We start from the raw sequence: 13,439 nt of genomic DNA, 5'->3' as shown, positions 1-13,439 counted from the left end.
TTGTGGTTGTCGTATGCTCATGTCCGATATAATTGTTTTTGTATATATTTTTTAATTTAATTGTTTCATATTTTTCTTGTCAGGGCCCTTGGTAGCCAACTATATGGTGTGTTTTTTTCATTGTTACAGGCCGCACGGTTGTCTTTAATTTCTTACAATTTCTTCATTTGACTTTTGGTGGATTGTTGTCTCATTGGCAATTATACCTACATCTACATTTTTTTAATTGGTGACAAAGGACCATAATGAAGGTTTAAATAATTACATGTTGCTCTCAATACTATCATTTTATATGCAGTTCAACTGTATCACGAAACTTAATTTCGAATGTCCCTTTGGTATCTTTCCCCTCTCTTTAGAAAAGGAATTAAATTGAACGTATTTGAAAAAGGTCATAATTTGTTTTATTGTACCCTTCTTATCTTTAATCTTTTCTTTTACTTTTCATTGGAAAATTTAATATAGCAAATGCTATTGAAATTTGATCAGAATTACATAGTTAAAAAATATGTCTATTATTCAAACACGTATAACAACGAAATTACTGTACACGAAAGTGGCAAATTTGAAGCCTTTCTATGGATAGAGGTACAAAGTAAACTATATTAAAATAAGATTGTTATCAAATATGTATACCTTAATTTGTTAAATGTCTTTTTTATAATTTCAACACAAATTGTCTTAGGTAAGGGACCACATTTTTTGGGGAATTCAAGTTTTTGATTTATATTTCTGCACGCTTGGCTCAGGAGTGTTAAATGAGCCGTACATTTGTCAAATATTTTATGCTGCATATGATTAAAAGTATATTGTCTTATTTAGGCATATAATTATGTCATGTAGGACTTTCAGCGAAATACGGATTACCCAAATCGCATAATGATATTCTTAAAATAAAAAAAAAAGTTTAAAAAAAATCATTGAGCATGCCAGACGCATTAGGGCACCAAATTTATATAACCTTTAATTGATGATTTTCCTTTTCTTAAGTCTGATAATGAACATTGAAGAACAATGTCAGTACTTACCGAACCAAAATATTAATAGCTCTGTTATATTATTGCTTTCCGTTGCCGGCCTTATTTCCCCTGAAAACAATGGAAAGCATTCGAGATAAATATTATATTGTGACTAGCAGATAATAAATCTACATATAAAAAGTTGGAATTCTTTAAATAGTACTGTGGATTGAATTTTATCGTTATGACCTTGAATAAAAATGTTGATTTTGACTATGTTTACAACTTGATTAAGATGTTTTAATAAAGATAAAACAATAAATAAAAGGAAACTTTATTCATTGTTTTGTTTTACCATTCCACACGGAGCATACAATAGACAAGAAATAGTTTAGTCTTCAATATTTAATAAATAAACAGATATTAAAATACACCGAGATATATCTCGCCTATATGCATAAAATTCTGAAAAAGTCAATCTGATGGGCAGAAACATTGCTTATTTATTCAGTCACTGAACCATAATTGGGTAGACAGGGCCCGAAAATGCTCGACACACAGATATGTACAGACAGTAATGTAATTTTATAGAAAGTATAGTTGTTTATTGTAGCCTTTTCATCTAAATTTGGGTTTTTAATGTAAAATTAGAATAGAAGGTGATAAAGCCTTTGTGAGACCTCGAAATTGAAAGTATTATCCTTTTCGTTTATCAAAATATTGTTAATCAATTACAAATCAGCAAACAAATAATTTTGCTTTGGAACTGGTTGTTATCAAAGGGAAACAATTCAATCTCGATCTCAATGTGTTTAAATCCCAAGAGAGATAAATCTTGTTACACGAAGGGGTAGCTCATCCACTATAGTCTATTTTTAAAACATCTTTTAGATATTTATTTTGCTTTACCAAATTGTTTTATAATTAATTCCTCTCTTTGTGCTCGCAAAGTAAACTTTATTAAAAATCCTGAGAATGTATTTGCTATGCAATTTTTGTGGTTTTGTGAAAAGATCGTTTGAATTGTGTGCATTGATGTCATATAGTTGATAGTAACAAATACGTATGGGAGTTCAAAAACGAGACGTGTGAAAAAAAAATGCCATTTATATTAAAGCAAAGAAACCTTACTCGTAATTCTTGCATATAGGAGACAAATCAGGTTGTTTAATATAATTTGTCGAATGATGGGTTGTTAATGGGTGCGAGTCATTGGGACACTTTAAAGAGGTTGGACAGAATTATGGGAACTGTGGAATAAGAGGACTAGAAATGAGAATTTGATGGATGAAAACTTGAGGCAGGTTGGTCTTAATCGTGAGAAAAGTTTGATAAAACAGGGATAATTCTTGTTGATGAAAAAATAAGAGTGCAGAGGAACAGAATATGGAGTGAAGTAGGAGTTTGGGGAGGGAACTGGGAATCAATTCCCTGTGTCCACCAAATAACTGAAAGCCATTAAAGAAATAAAGGAGTGAGGTCTGACATGTATGTAAAAGGATCAATTATGCAGGGGATGCAGACCACAAATTGGTCTAATTTGACAACTGATAAATAAAAATACGATGGATGCCGAATGTGATAGCGCTATCTAAATAAAATAAATGAAAACAATATATATTTTTTTCAATAAGTACAATTTTTATTATGTAGACCTCAAGTGGAGAAATGTAGCATTGAATGACTCCAATAATTGAGCACGCATCCGGCAGAGCACAGCTTCCCATGGTCGGACTGAATGTCAGTTCATAAAAATCTCAATCATTCAATGTTGTTACCAACCATATACAGTATTAGCGTTGGCAGTCCTTGAAAAGCGTCATTGACTGCTTTCAATCAAACAACAGAAGGAAGTTTGTAACCAACAATATTTTCAAACAACTTATCTAAAATGATTAAGTCTTTCAACAAAGGTTATAAATGATAAGCAACGATGCAAATATTTAATTTTAGAACATTTATAATTCTCTTTAACAATGAATTCAAAACAGCAATATCTATATTATTTAACAAATATGTACTAAATAGTGTCATGCAAATCGTTAAATATAGAAACACGCAATTTCTATTTTTAAACAAGGGAAATAACAATTACATGACAATCCTGTCTTCCAAATGAATTTAAAAACATTTTGTTTTTATAAACAATCATAACTAATTAGAAAGAAAGAAAAAACACACATACACACTGAAAATAACATGTGTTTATGTTGCAACAACTTTATTGTTTATAAACAACTGCCAACCTGTACCAGAAACAAACAATGGTTTGGAATAAACTATACACCACGAACGACAACTCGACCTAGAATGTTACTCACATTTGTTGATGATGTAAACAAACATTGATTAACAAAAAAGCGGTAATATGTAGCAATTAATAACAATCAGAATGCTGTAGTAAGGATTATCAAGAAATTGATCTGTCTTGCCGCCCGGAGATGCCGATAAGTGATATTTTACAAAATCATGTTTTCAGGGGACGTGATGAATTGTCCTTGCCAAAATTACAAATAATTCAGGTATCTTACATTTCTGACATATATTGATACCACGATAATACATTGATAATACTGTCTTGTAAAATATACCTTATTGTCAAAGAATGCAGCAATAATTCTGTTGTCAACGGCCAAAGAAAAAATCGGGATGATCAAGCATGGAATTCCGGAAATTGACCGTCTCCAAAAATATTAAATTCTAAAATTGAGTTATTGTCCTTTTCGCGCCAGACGACTATTGAAAAGGCTATTTATTGTAAGTTGTTCAATATAACATGTATAACTTTGGTAGAAAGATATATCATTAAAAATTGCTAATTAATTCTAATTCACCAGACCATGTCCTAGGAGGATGGATCCCAAAATAGTCGTCGAACTGATATGTACTGATAGTAATGTAGCTTCATACATGTACAACATATATCCTTAATCTATGACAAATAGTTATTATCATATAGAGGCAAAATATACCAGACTCAGTCGAAAATAAACTGACAACGTAATGGCTAAAAACAAAAAGACTAACAAACAATAATTATACACAAAACATAGAAAGCTACAGACCGAGCAACACGAACCCTACCTAAAACTGGGGGGGTCTCATGTGCTCCGGAAGGGTAAGCAGATCTTGCTCCACATATGCCACATATTGTGTTGCTCCTATTAGTACCAACTCAGTATCAAGTCTAAATCTGTAGGTCATATTCGGGAAAAAAGTGGGACAGAATTGTAGTCGCGAAATTTGGAACATGTCTCCTGTGATCTGTGAAACTGACATTCTATAAATGTCAACCAACTCGTGATGGCAAATTTGCGGAATAATGATTTCAACTTCACATTGGAACTATTGGTTTAAAAGCTTCTATGTGAGCAGCAACCCTCCATCAAAGAAATCATGATAAGAAATACAATCACTTGAGTATATCGTATCAACTGAGGTTGTATTCCGTATACAGGCGTGCTGAAATTTCGGATGCATGGAAATGACGAGTTAACAAAAAGGAAACTAAAATCATCTCTTTTGTCGCATTTTTTTGTTTTCAACCGACCCTTATTGTCAATTTCTAGATTTAAGTCAAGATGTGAGGCAGACTTAGCTGTATCTGTTTTATCATTTATCTCAAGTTCGGTTGGATAGATGAGTTCAACAAAGTCATGAAATTTCGAACTAATTAGTGAAAGAACATCATCCATTTAGCGGTAAGTATACTGCTTACTTCTTTTCTTTCCTCCTTTAAATAAAGGAACAAGTGGGCAAAAAAGGGCACAGCTCGCTCCAATAGGAATGACGATTGTTTGTTGAAAAACACGTCCTCCGAACGTTACACAAATGTTGTCCATCAGGACATTAAGCATCTTCATAATGTCAGTTTCAGGGAATTTTTGGTTTGAATCGGAATGTTTTTTTTTTATACAAAGTAGAATTTATTTCTCCCTAAGACCTACTTGTGTCTACGTTGGACATTCTTTTCTATGAAACAAAGCTGAAAATATCTTAGATTTTAACTACACTAAAAGATATTTGGAAATAGTCAGCATCGACATCTGATTCACGTCAACTCTAGAATAGGTAGTTTCACAAGAACTTTGAAGCCCGGCTCTGATTGCTGATGGAATTGATGTTAATTATTTAGGCAGATAAGGTTTCAATTGTTGTCGCCTTTGCAGTCGCCGGAATAACAATCACTATCTCTAATTGTCCTCGACTTTCGTCGCAGGCGCGACAAACCAGTATGTGTCCATGACATATGTATACATCAGACGTCATAATTAAGGAGTAACCTGTATTTTTCTGGTTTTGACTTTTGGCTCCTGAAGAAGTTATCTTAAAACAGGAAATGTCTACCTAAATTGTACGTTTGAAACTTAATATTTAAAATTAAGAGTATAACATTTAGTCGGTGCAATATAACATACTCATGGAAAGTACATTTTAACAAAGTAGTAATGAAATAAAATATGAAAAAAACGTTCGATCAAGATGTGTAGACAAAGTGTGGCAATTGTTGGTGATGTGACAAGTATATATATTATAAATTCCGAGGAAAGCAAGTTTATGTAAATCATATATCACGTAATATATATATATGTAACTAATGTATGATGTTGTAAAAGGTAGTTTCTGTAAAACGTGACAGGAATCGTTAAAACAGATTTATTGAACAGATGAAGCAGGGTTTTTCTTTTGAATCAGAAAATTAAATCTTTGCATACCTTCAGTTGTTACATGTTGTTTTTCTTTATCCGGTACAGTATTTGGAGTTTCTTTTCTGAATAAAAAGGGTTATAAAAATAACTTTGACATAACTTAATCTAAAAAAAAAGAGTGAAAACATCCGAATCTAAACAAGAACTATCTTTAAAAAAGATATCCGACGTATTTAAATTTGAGTATATGTTAAAAACTATCATTTCGATAACCTTCAGAAGCACAAAGATACCATTTAAATAACGTTTTCTCTGTTTGTGTTCAGTATTCTCGGTCCTCGTATCTTTCTGTTTACATTCACCAAAACCCCACGGAAATCTCACATGCGTAGGTGCGTTCTAAAAGTCATGTACGTTCGTACAACAAAGTTTACATTAAAAATTATATAATTGTCCCAAATAAACAGCTGTCACGGATGCAAAGAGCTATTGGAGAAACAATTATTTTAATAAAAATATAAATCTTTGTAAGATCTAGTCAAATATTTATAGTTTTTCACTTGCTTTCCATCACGATATAATTAACGAGACGTTTTTTCAAACACAACCAAATCACCCACCATGACAGCATTTTGTCAAATCACAGAAAGGATTTTCGAGCATGCGTATTCTGCTTTCATAGTTAAGCGTCCTTAAGTTCAAAGGGCACAAACCGAAACTATACCGACTACGTCGGAAAAAAAATAACAACTTAACAACTACCAAGCAACTTCGAAGACAGATTGATTTGATATTAGAACAAAATATAGTGGGACAGATAATGACTTAGAGCGTTGCACGAGGGAGAACCATTCCATAAATAAAGATGATTTCGAAAACTCATAACATTATATTTTGTAATTTTGGGTTCTCAATGCTCTTCAACTTTGTACGTTTTTGGCTTTTACAACTATTTTGAACTGAGCGTCACTGATGAGTCTTATTTAGACAAAACGCGAGTCTGGCGTACTAAATTATAATCCTGGTACCTTTGATAACTATTAAATTAGAAGTTATGGTCGATATTAATGTTGACTAAATACCTCTAACACGCAAATAAAAGAAATAAAAAAAATAAACATGTCACCTGACAGGTTGCATAAAGTCTCCTCATAACTTGTATAAAAATCGCTTGTATAAAAGTAGGAGATGTGGTATGGAGATGTAAAATAAACAACTATCTAACAGATATCAAAATGACGTAGATGTAAGCAAATATACATGTAGGTCTTAAAACAAAAATAAACAAAACCCATCATTTAGTTCAGACCTTCGCATTTTAACTGAAAAAGGTGTACGATGTCTAAACATTTATTGTTCATTATGTCTTCAAACTTTTGCAGTATCCTAAATATTTGTTACTATATACACCATTTATACTGCAATCAGCTATTTTACTATACAGATAAAGCTATACGTATACCCAGTAAACACACGACGTACTCCCGACGTCGGTTAATGGTCGTCTGAACGTCATGTCGTGAGTTTACGTCGTACCAACGTTGTGGGAACGTAAAAATCCAACGTTGGATGCAGACGTACAGACGACGTTATGAAATTACGTCGGATTCACGTAAATTTAGTACCTTGTCAGGACGTAACATTTTATTACGTTGTGACAACGTGCTTATAACTGTCATAATCCGACGTAACATTTTGTTACGTCGTATCGACATTATAAGAACGTAGTGAATACATTGTAAAAATCTGGTTTTATGGGACGAATTTTTGGGGTATGTCATAATGAGTATTCCTGGATATATCAATCATTCACCTTCACTAGAATATATTTACGATTTTTTCGATTTAAAAAAAAAATCCCCCTTTTTTCCCGCAGACATAATTTGCATCAAGATGTCAAAGAAAATATTACAAATCCAATTTTAATGTTCTAATATATGTATTTTATATGAATATTTATTGTTTATTATATCATTAAAATTTTGTCATCATTTATCACTTGGATTTCATAATCGTTTTTCACGATTTGATTAGTGTAACGTTCAGCAGTACTCGGGTTTTACCGCTGCATCCTATGAAAAGTCTGAGCATGCGCACTTTTGCCGCTTGATTTTTGAAAACAGTGAGGAATGTTGGCAGTGGAAATTTAGCTTGATCCAGATTCCAGAACAAAGAAAAAGGTAAAATAATGATTGCACATTACACCAAATAGGTTCTCCATGATAAAAACAAGTTGATTGATGAAAATAAAACAGCTGTTACCGTGTTGGGCGCCTCTTTCAAGTCGGTTATACGTGATCGTGTTGAAATATGATACTTTTTCTTATACTGTCAATATATTGCACTGATACAAGATATTTTAGCCATGATGTGTGTTATTTGAATCCATTTATCAAATTTCTTGATTAACTTGTGTTGTTTCTGAAGATATATGCAATTAAAAATAAGTAAAAACTGTAGAAAGTAAAAAAAAGGGGGAGGGGTGCACAGCCACAAGTACTTGTTTTCTATCTGTGACAAGAGCTACTATCCCTATATATTAAGGCTACAAGTGTCTGCTCTGTTATTTTTTGATAATCATTGAAGCATAAAAGTCTTATCCATGTTATCAATATCAGAAAATGTGAAGCTAAACATCTCAGCACTTTAGATATTTGGGTCCATTACAAACTCCGCACATTTCAAACTTGGCATATTACCAACCCGGCCTATTAATGATAATGCTGCATATATCACTGGGGGTCGTCGCTAACATGCATGAAATATTTGCCACTGGATGTTGAGCAACAAACGATCAATCATTGTATCACTGGGTCTGACATGGAAATAGACAATTGTGCCAATAAAGATGTTGTAAAATATAGGCGTCACAGAAAAAAATTAAGATAGCCATCACGGTTGTCGTAATAGGATTAGGTCGTTGTAGGAAGGCGTCCCAGAAAAAAATAAAAAAACAGCCTTCCAAGTCTTGGGTAAAATTTTCTTGTTTTCAGGGTAAAACCCAGTTTACAGGTGTTAAAACAGTACATAGGGACATCTTTTTTGCTGTACAATTTATAATATGAAATCTACATGTTTATCAATGACAAGCTACATGTACAATCACTAAATATGTGATCAGAAACCATGTTGTAATCAATCATAAAACATATGAATTTTGGAATGCATTTAAATTTGTCACTTTGTTCTTCTAAAGATTTGTTGGACTAACATTTTTTTTTTTTATATAAATAAGGCGGTGAATTTTCTCGTTTGAATTGTTTCACATTGTCATTTCGGGTCTTTCATAGCTGGCTATGCGGTATGGGCTTTGCTCATTGTTGAAGGCAGTACGGTTACCTATAAATGTTAATTTCTGTGTCATTTTGGTCTCTTGTAAAGAGTTATCTCATTGGCAATCATACCACATCTTCTTTTTTATATGAAACAGACAGAAGAATATAAAAGATAATTGAACGTATTTTTAATTTTTTTTTCCAGAGTCTTGTATATAAATCCACCGATCAAATGTGTCTGAGGTTGAGGAAATCATTGCAGTAACCATGTAACAGTTAAGCATGCACCAGCTCAAGAATTTGGACCAAGATTTTAAAAAGGTAAACATCAGTTGATCAGCTCTTTTTCTGTCCTCCTTAACTGAGTGATATAGTTTAACTCTTGTACTGTACGTACATACATGTACATTGAACTCAAAATTGGATTTTGTTATCTAACGTTTGCCTAAACCACATGTTATGCAACCAATACACAACGCTTATTATCATAAAACGCAGAGTTTGAATTTGGAGAGCATCTGCTTTACTGTTCTCTAGATATGTCCTTTAAATTAAGTTTGATAAGATCATTTGTGGCTCATGGACACATTCTTCTTATATTAATTTTATTGATGAAATTATAATTTGTTGATTTTATAGATTGCGTTCATTGGCATATGCTATGAGGTCTTGTTGTATCAATGTACATGCTAAATTTATTAAGGTAGAATCCTTTGCATATCTTAAATTAATTGAAAAATGACAATATTGTGAAACCAAACTTCCTTTATTAATTATTTGGACTCATTATCATTTGTAGAATAACCACTGGTTGCTCCAGAAAATATTATGTCCCCTCTCCCCCAGGGAAAGCTCTTTTCTTAAATTTTGTTTGGGGGTGGTTGTGTATGAAATACCAAAATGCAAAGGAAGTGTTGTTCTTATTAATTTTTAATTCTGTCGGTGCTGGGATTTTTTTTTTTTTAAAAAGGGCTTAGGGCTGTCCCTTAGGGGCGGACATAGTATTTTCTGGAACAGACATAATTTCATTAACACATGTTCAATTTAACAACAAATTTATTTTTTAAATAAGAACGAAGGTTAATCATAAGTTATGAATAATTATATACTGTTGAAATTGTGTTAAATTTCTAACATACATCATCAAAATGTGTATAATTGGCAAAGATACAAACATCTCAGTAACAACATAACATAATTATGAATCTGTAGTTTATTATAGGACCAGCAATAGAAAAAATATTGATTATGTGTAAACACAGGATAATTTTTAAGAACTGCTGTAATTCATAAGCATGATAAGTTGGGATCAATTTATTTTTTTGTATTTTATAATTTATGATTTTTTTTTCAGAGATCTGAAACCAACACAAGACCAGCTGGGTCATTATTCCTAATGCACCTCCAAATGAGGAACTAATGCGCCATCAAATGAGGAACACAAAAGTTGTGTGTTAACAAAAATTGTCTCTGTAGTGATATTGAACATGTATGTTTCATTTTTAACAAGTGACTGAGCTTTACCATTTGTGTTGATCTGGAAAGTAGAGGATCAAAGTATAAATATGTAAAAACTATGGAGTTTTTTAATGTATTCAAAGTTTTAAATTTTCAAAGAAATTGTTGTGTGAAAAAAATCGCACTTCGTATTCCGAAAATTTAACCACATATATGTGAAAATGTCTTAGCTTCGAAACAAGCCATCCTACATATCCAGTGTACTATATTGACTGAGCTAGAGTAGAAAACATTACCAATACCAACTACGTGTATGCAGAAACAATTGTGCAAATTGCCCAGCTGATTAGAGGGCAGAAAACCAACATTTGGAATGACATGTACAATGTATACAACCAACACAAGACTAAAATTTGGAATAAAAATTAAAAATTCAGAAACAAACTATTATTTTTTTTATTGGTTCATGTACATATGTAGCTACATGTACATTGTAAGAAAAAAGAAGTCTAAACTGTTGGATAGGTTTTGGTCTCTTGTGGACAGTTGTCTCATTGGCAATCATACCACATCTTTTTTTTTATACTCTCTCTAGTTGGTCAAAGGAAAAAAGCAATAGTTAGTTGAATTGAATTTCAGGTATTTTCTTCATTTGGCAATGTTTGGGATATTTTTAGAAGTTTGTATGAATTGTGTAGAATATATATATTTATAAATTAGACAGTCAGATTTTGGGCCGATTTTCCTAGCTTGTAATCGTGTAGTGAATCCAGGTGAATGCATTTTCAGTAAATATTAAGGTAAATATGGTAGTTTGTTGTAGTTCTGAATAATTCATTAAAAATGGTTTTCCGTCGTCAAAGTGAAACCTTCATTCTAGAATTTCCGCCATCATAGTGAAATCTGAGTTCTAGGCCACTGAAACACTAAACATTCAGAATTTGAAGCACTTACCAAGATGTCATGTTGAAGGCTGTACATGTACCTATAATTGCTAACATCATCAATATTTGATTTTAGGATAGAGGGTTGTCTTATTGGCCATCATACAAAATTTCTTTTTTTGAAAAGTATTATGTGTTAAAAGAAAGAAAAGTTGCAAATTTGTTAAATGGAAATGTGTAATTCGTGTACTTCAGTATTGCAAAAGTTAAAAACTTTTAAGACTTTATAAACCTTAAACAACTATTTTTGGGAAAACTAGACATTTATACATTTCACACTGAAACCTGCCAAAGATTAATAAAAACCAACTTTTTGACAATTTCATATACAGCTGGCAGTTTGGAAATAGAGTACATATAAACAATTGTCCATCTTTCCCACATAGAAAAATTTACAGCTTAAAACGGGTCAAAAGAAAAAATAAAGACCCTGTTTACATACTTCTTCAATGGAATTGCATTGATTCTATCAATTAAATGAGGACAAGGGACATTTATAGTTGTGCTGTGACGTTGTTACAACGTTTTATGATGGTAATAAATTACGTCACAAATTACGTTGTGCCAACGTTGTGTGGATGGTTGTCAGCACGTGCCTTGGAGTTCACAAAATTACGTTGTACCAACGTAATTTTACTACGTTGTCACAACGATAGTATTACGTTGTCACAACGTAATGTCGACGTTGGATTGTTTACTGGGTAAACGTTAGCTTTATACGTCAATGACCTCAACTCACCTATAAGCCCCGCCTACTTACAACGTCACGTCACAACCATGACAACGTGTAGTAACAATGGTCAAACTTTTATGAATTTAAACCTGTTATGTCTTCAAATTGGTAATTTATATACCATGTTTATCAAATGTTATTAATTAAATTTATTTTCCCTTTCTAATTCCTTAAATTGTCAATGCTTACCGCCTAGACTACGCTCATAGGGAAATACCCCAAAATGGTACCCCAAGGGGGAAATTCCAAACACTTTTTTTTAATAATATTTGTTTCATATTTTTATTATTTTTTTTATTTTTTATCGGTTTCAGGATAAAAACAATATACGTATAGTGTCTTGAAATATGAAATTTATTTGTATTCGGCACGAAACGGGAAAATGCTCGGTAGAACCTCGCATTTTCCCGTTTCTAAGCCTCATACAAATAAATTTCATATTTCAAGACACTATACGTATATTGTCTAAATGTAAGACGGAATAGAAAACATGTTATACTGTGCTACTAAAAGACCAATGTCTTTTGAACATAAGAAGAATGCTATTTGGTAGATTTTCAATCCTTTGTCGAATTTATGAAAAAAAAACTGTCCGTTTCATTCTTCTTGTTTACGGAACAAGACAAAGTGTACATATTTTTTTCACAACAACTTTTTAACATGTTTATTGCATGATAATTTGTAATGGTATCATGTAGACATGAATTTGATTATATTAAACATAATTATTACGAGACAAACATGATCGATACAGGTTCCTTATAATGATAAGATTGAAAGAGGATAAATTAATGTATAATTGTACTTAACCCCTTGATTTCTGGACCATGACTGGTTCCAGGAAATGTTGGCCATTCTGTACACATGTAATCTACAAATTAACAAATTGAAATATGTAATATCAAAAATAAAAGCAAAAAATGAACATTGATTGTGTCATCTTACTAGTATCGATAAAGTCCATAAATTTCCGATTTTACGGACATCTTATAGAATTGACGAACATATGATAAATGCACTTTTACAAAATAAATTGGGAATGTGTCCATAAGGACACATATGATGCCCCCGCTTAAGTATAACGTTATAAAGGGACATAGCGCAAGAATTGTAAAAGTGACGTTTCAAAAATTTGAACTTAGACTGAGTGTTCTGGTAATAAGCATCATATATAAATTTTATTTCATGTTGGGAAAAACTTATCTTAGAGAACAGAAACAAAAATTCATAGGGGCAAGATTATTGCAAACAAAGTTAACCATCTATAAACTGCTCATGTGTTATATAAAAAAAGCAATACTCAAATACAGGATGTACTAATTTATAAAACAGGAAGTTCATTTGCAATAAAAGCAAGAAATGCTGTAATATCTATATTAAACAAAGATGGAAACTTTAGTTTGATTTTGTTCACATTTTAT

The 13,439-nt window shown here is 32.0% G+C and overlaps 1 protein-coding gene and 1 long non-coding RNA gene across 3 annotated transcripts in view; one reads left to right on the top strand and one right to left on the bottom strand.

Annotated features, from left to right (window-relative positions):
• Positions 1-13,439, bottom strand: part of LOC143042353 (uncharacterized) — a 45,160-nt gene that overhangs the window by 12,007 nt on the left and 19,714 nt on the right. For both annotated transcript variants that reach the window (XM_076214630.1, XM_076214631.1), the window contains exons 5-7: positions 12,829-12,889; positions 5,675-5,730; positions 1,029-1,088 (exon numbers count right to left, since the gene is read on the bottom strand). In XM_076214630.1, coding sequence (XP_076070745.1) covers positions 1,029-1,088; positions 5,675-5,730; positions 12,829-12,889 — 177 coding nt within the window. The remainder of the gene's footprint in view (positions 1-1,028; positions 1,089-5,674; positions 5,731-12,828; positions 12,890-13,439) is intronic.
• Positions 7,069-10,786, top strand: LOC143042354 (uncharacterized). Its single transcript, XR_012967954.1, has 3 exons — positions 7,069-7,788; positions 9,089-9,204; positions 10,238-10,786. It is a non-coding gene; the product is annotated as an uncharacterized LOC143042354 (long non-coding RNA).

Source organism: Mytilus galloprovincialis, chromosome 8 (assembly GCF_965363235.1).
Source record: "Mytilus galloprovincialis chromosome 8, xbMytGall1.hap1.1, whole genome shotgun sequence".
NCBI classification, from domain to species: Eukaryota; Metazoa; Mollusca; class Bivalvia; order Mytilida; family Mytilidae; genus Mytilus; species Mytilus galloprovincialis.
This window is presented reverse-complemented; position numbering and strand designations above follow the sequence as displayed.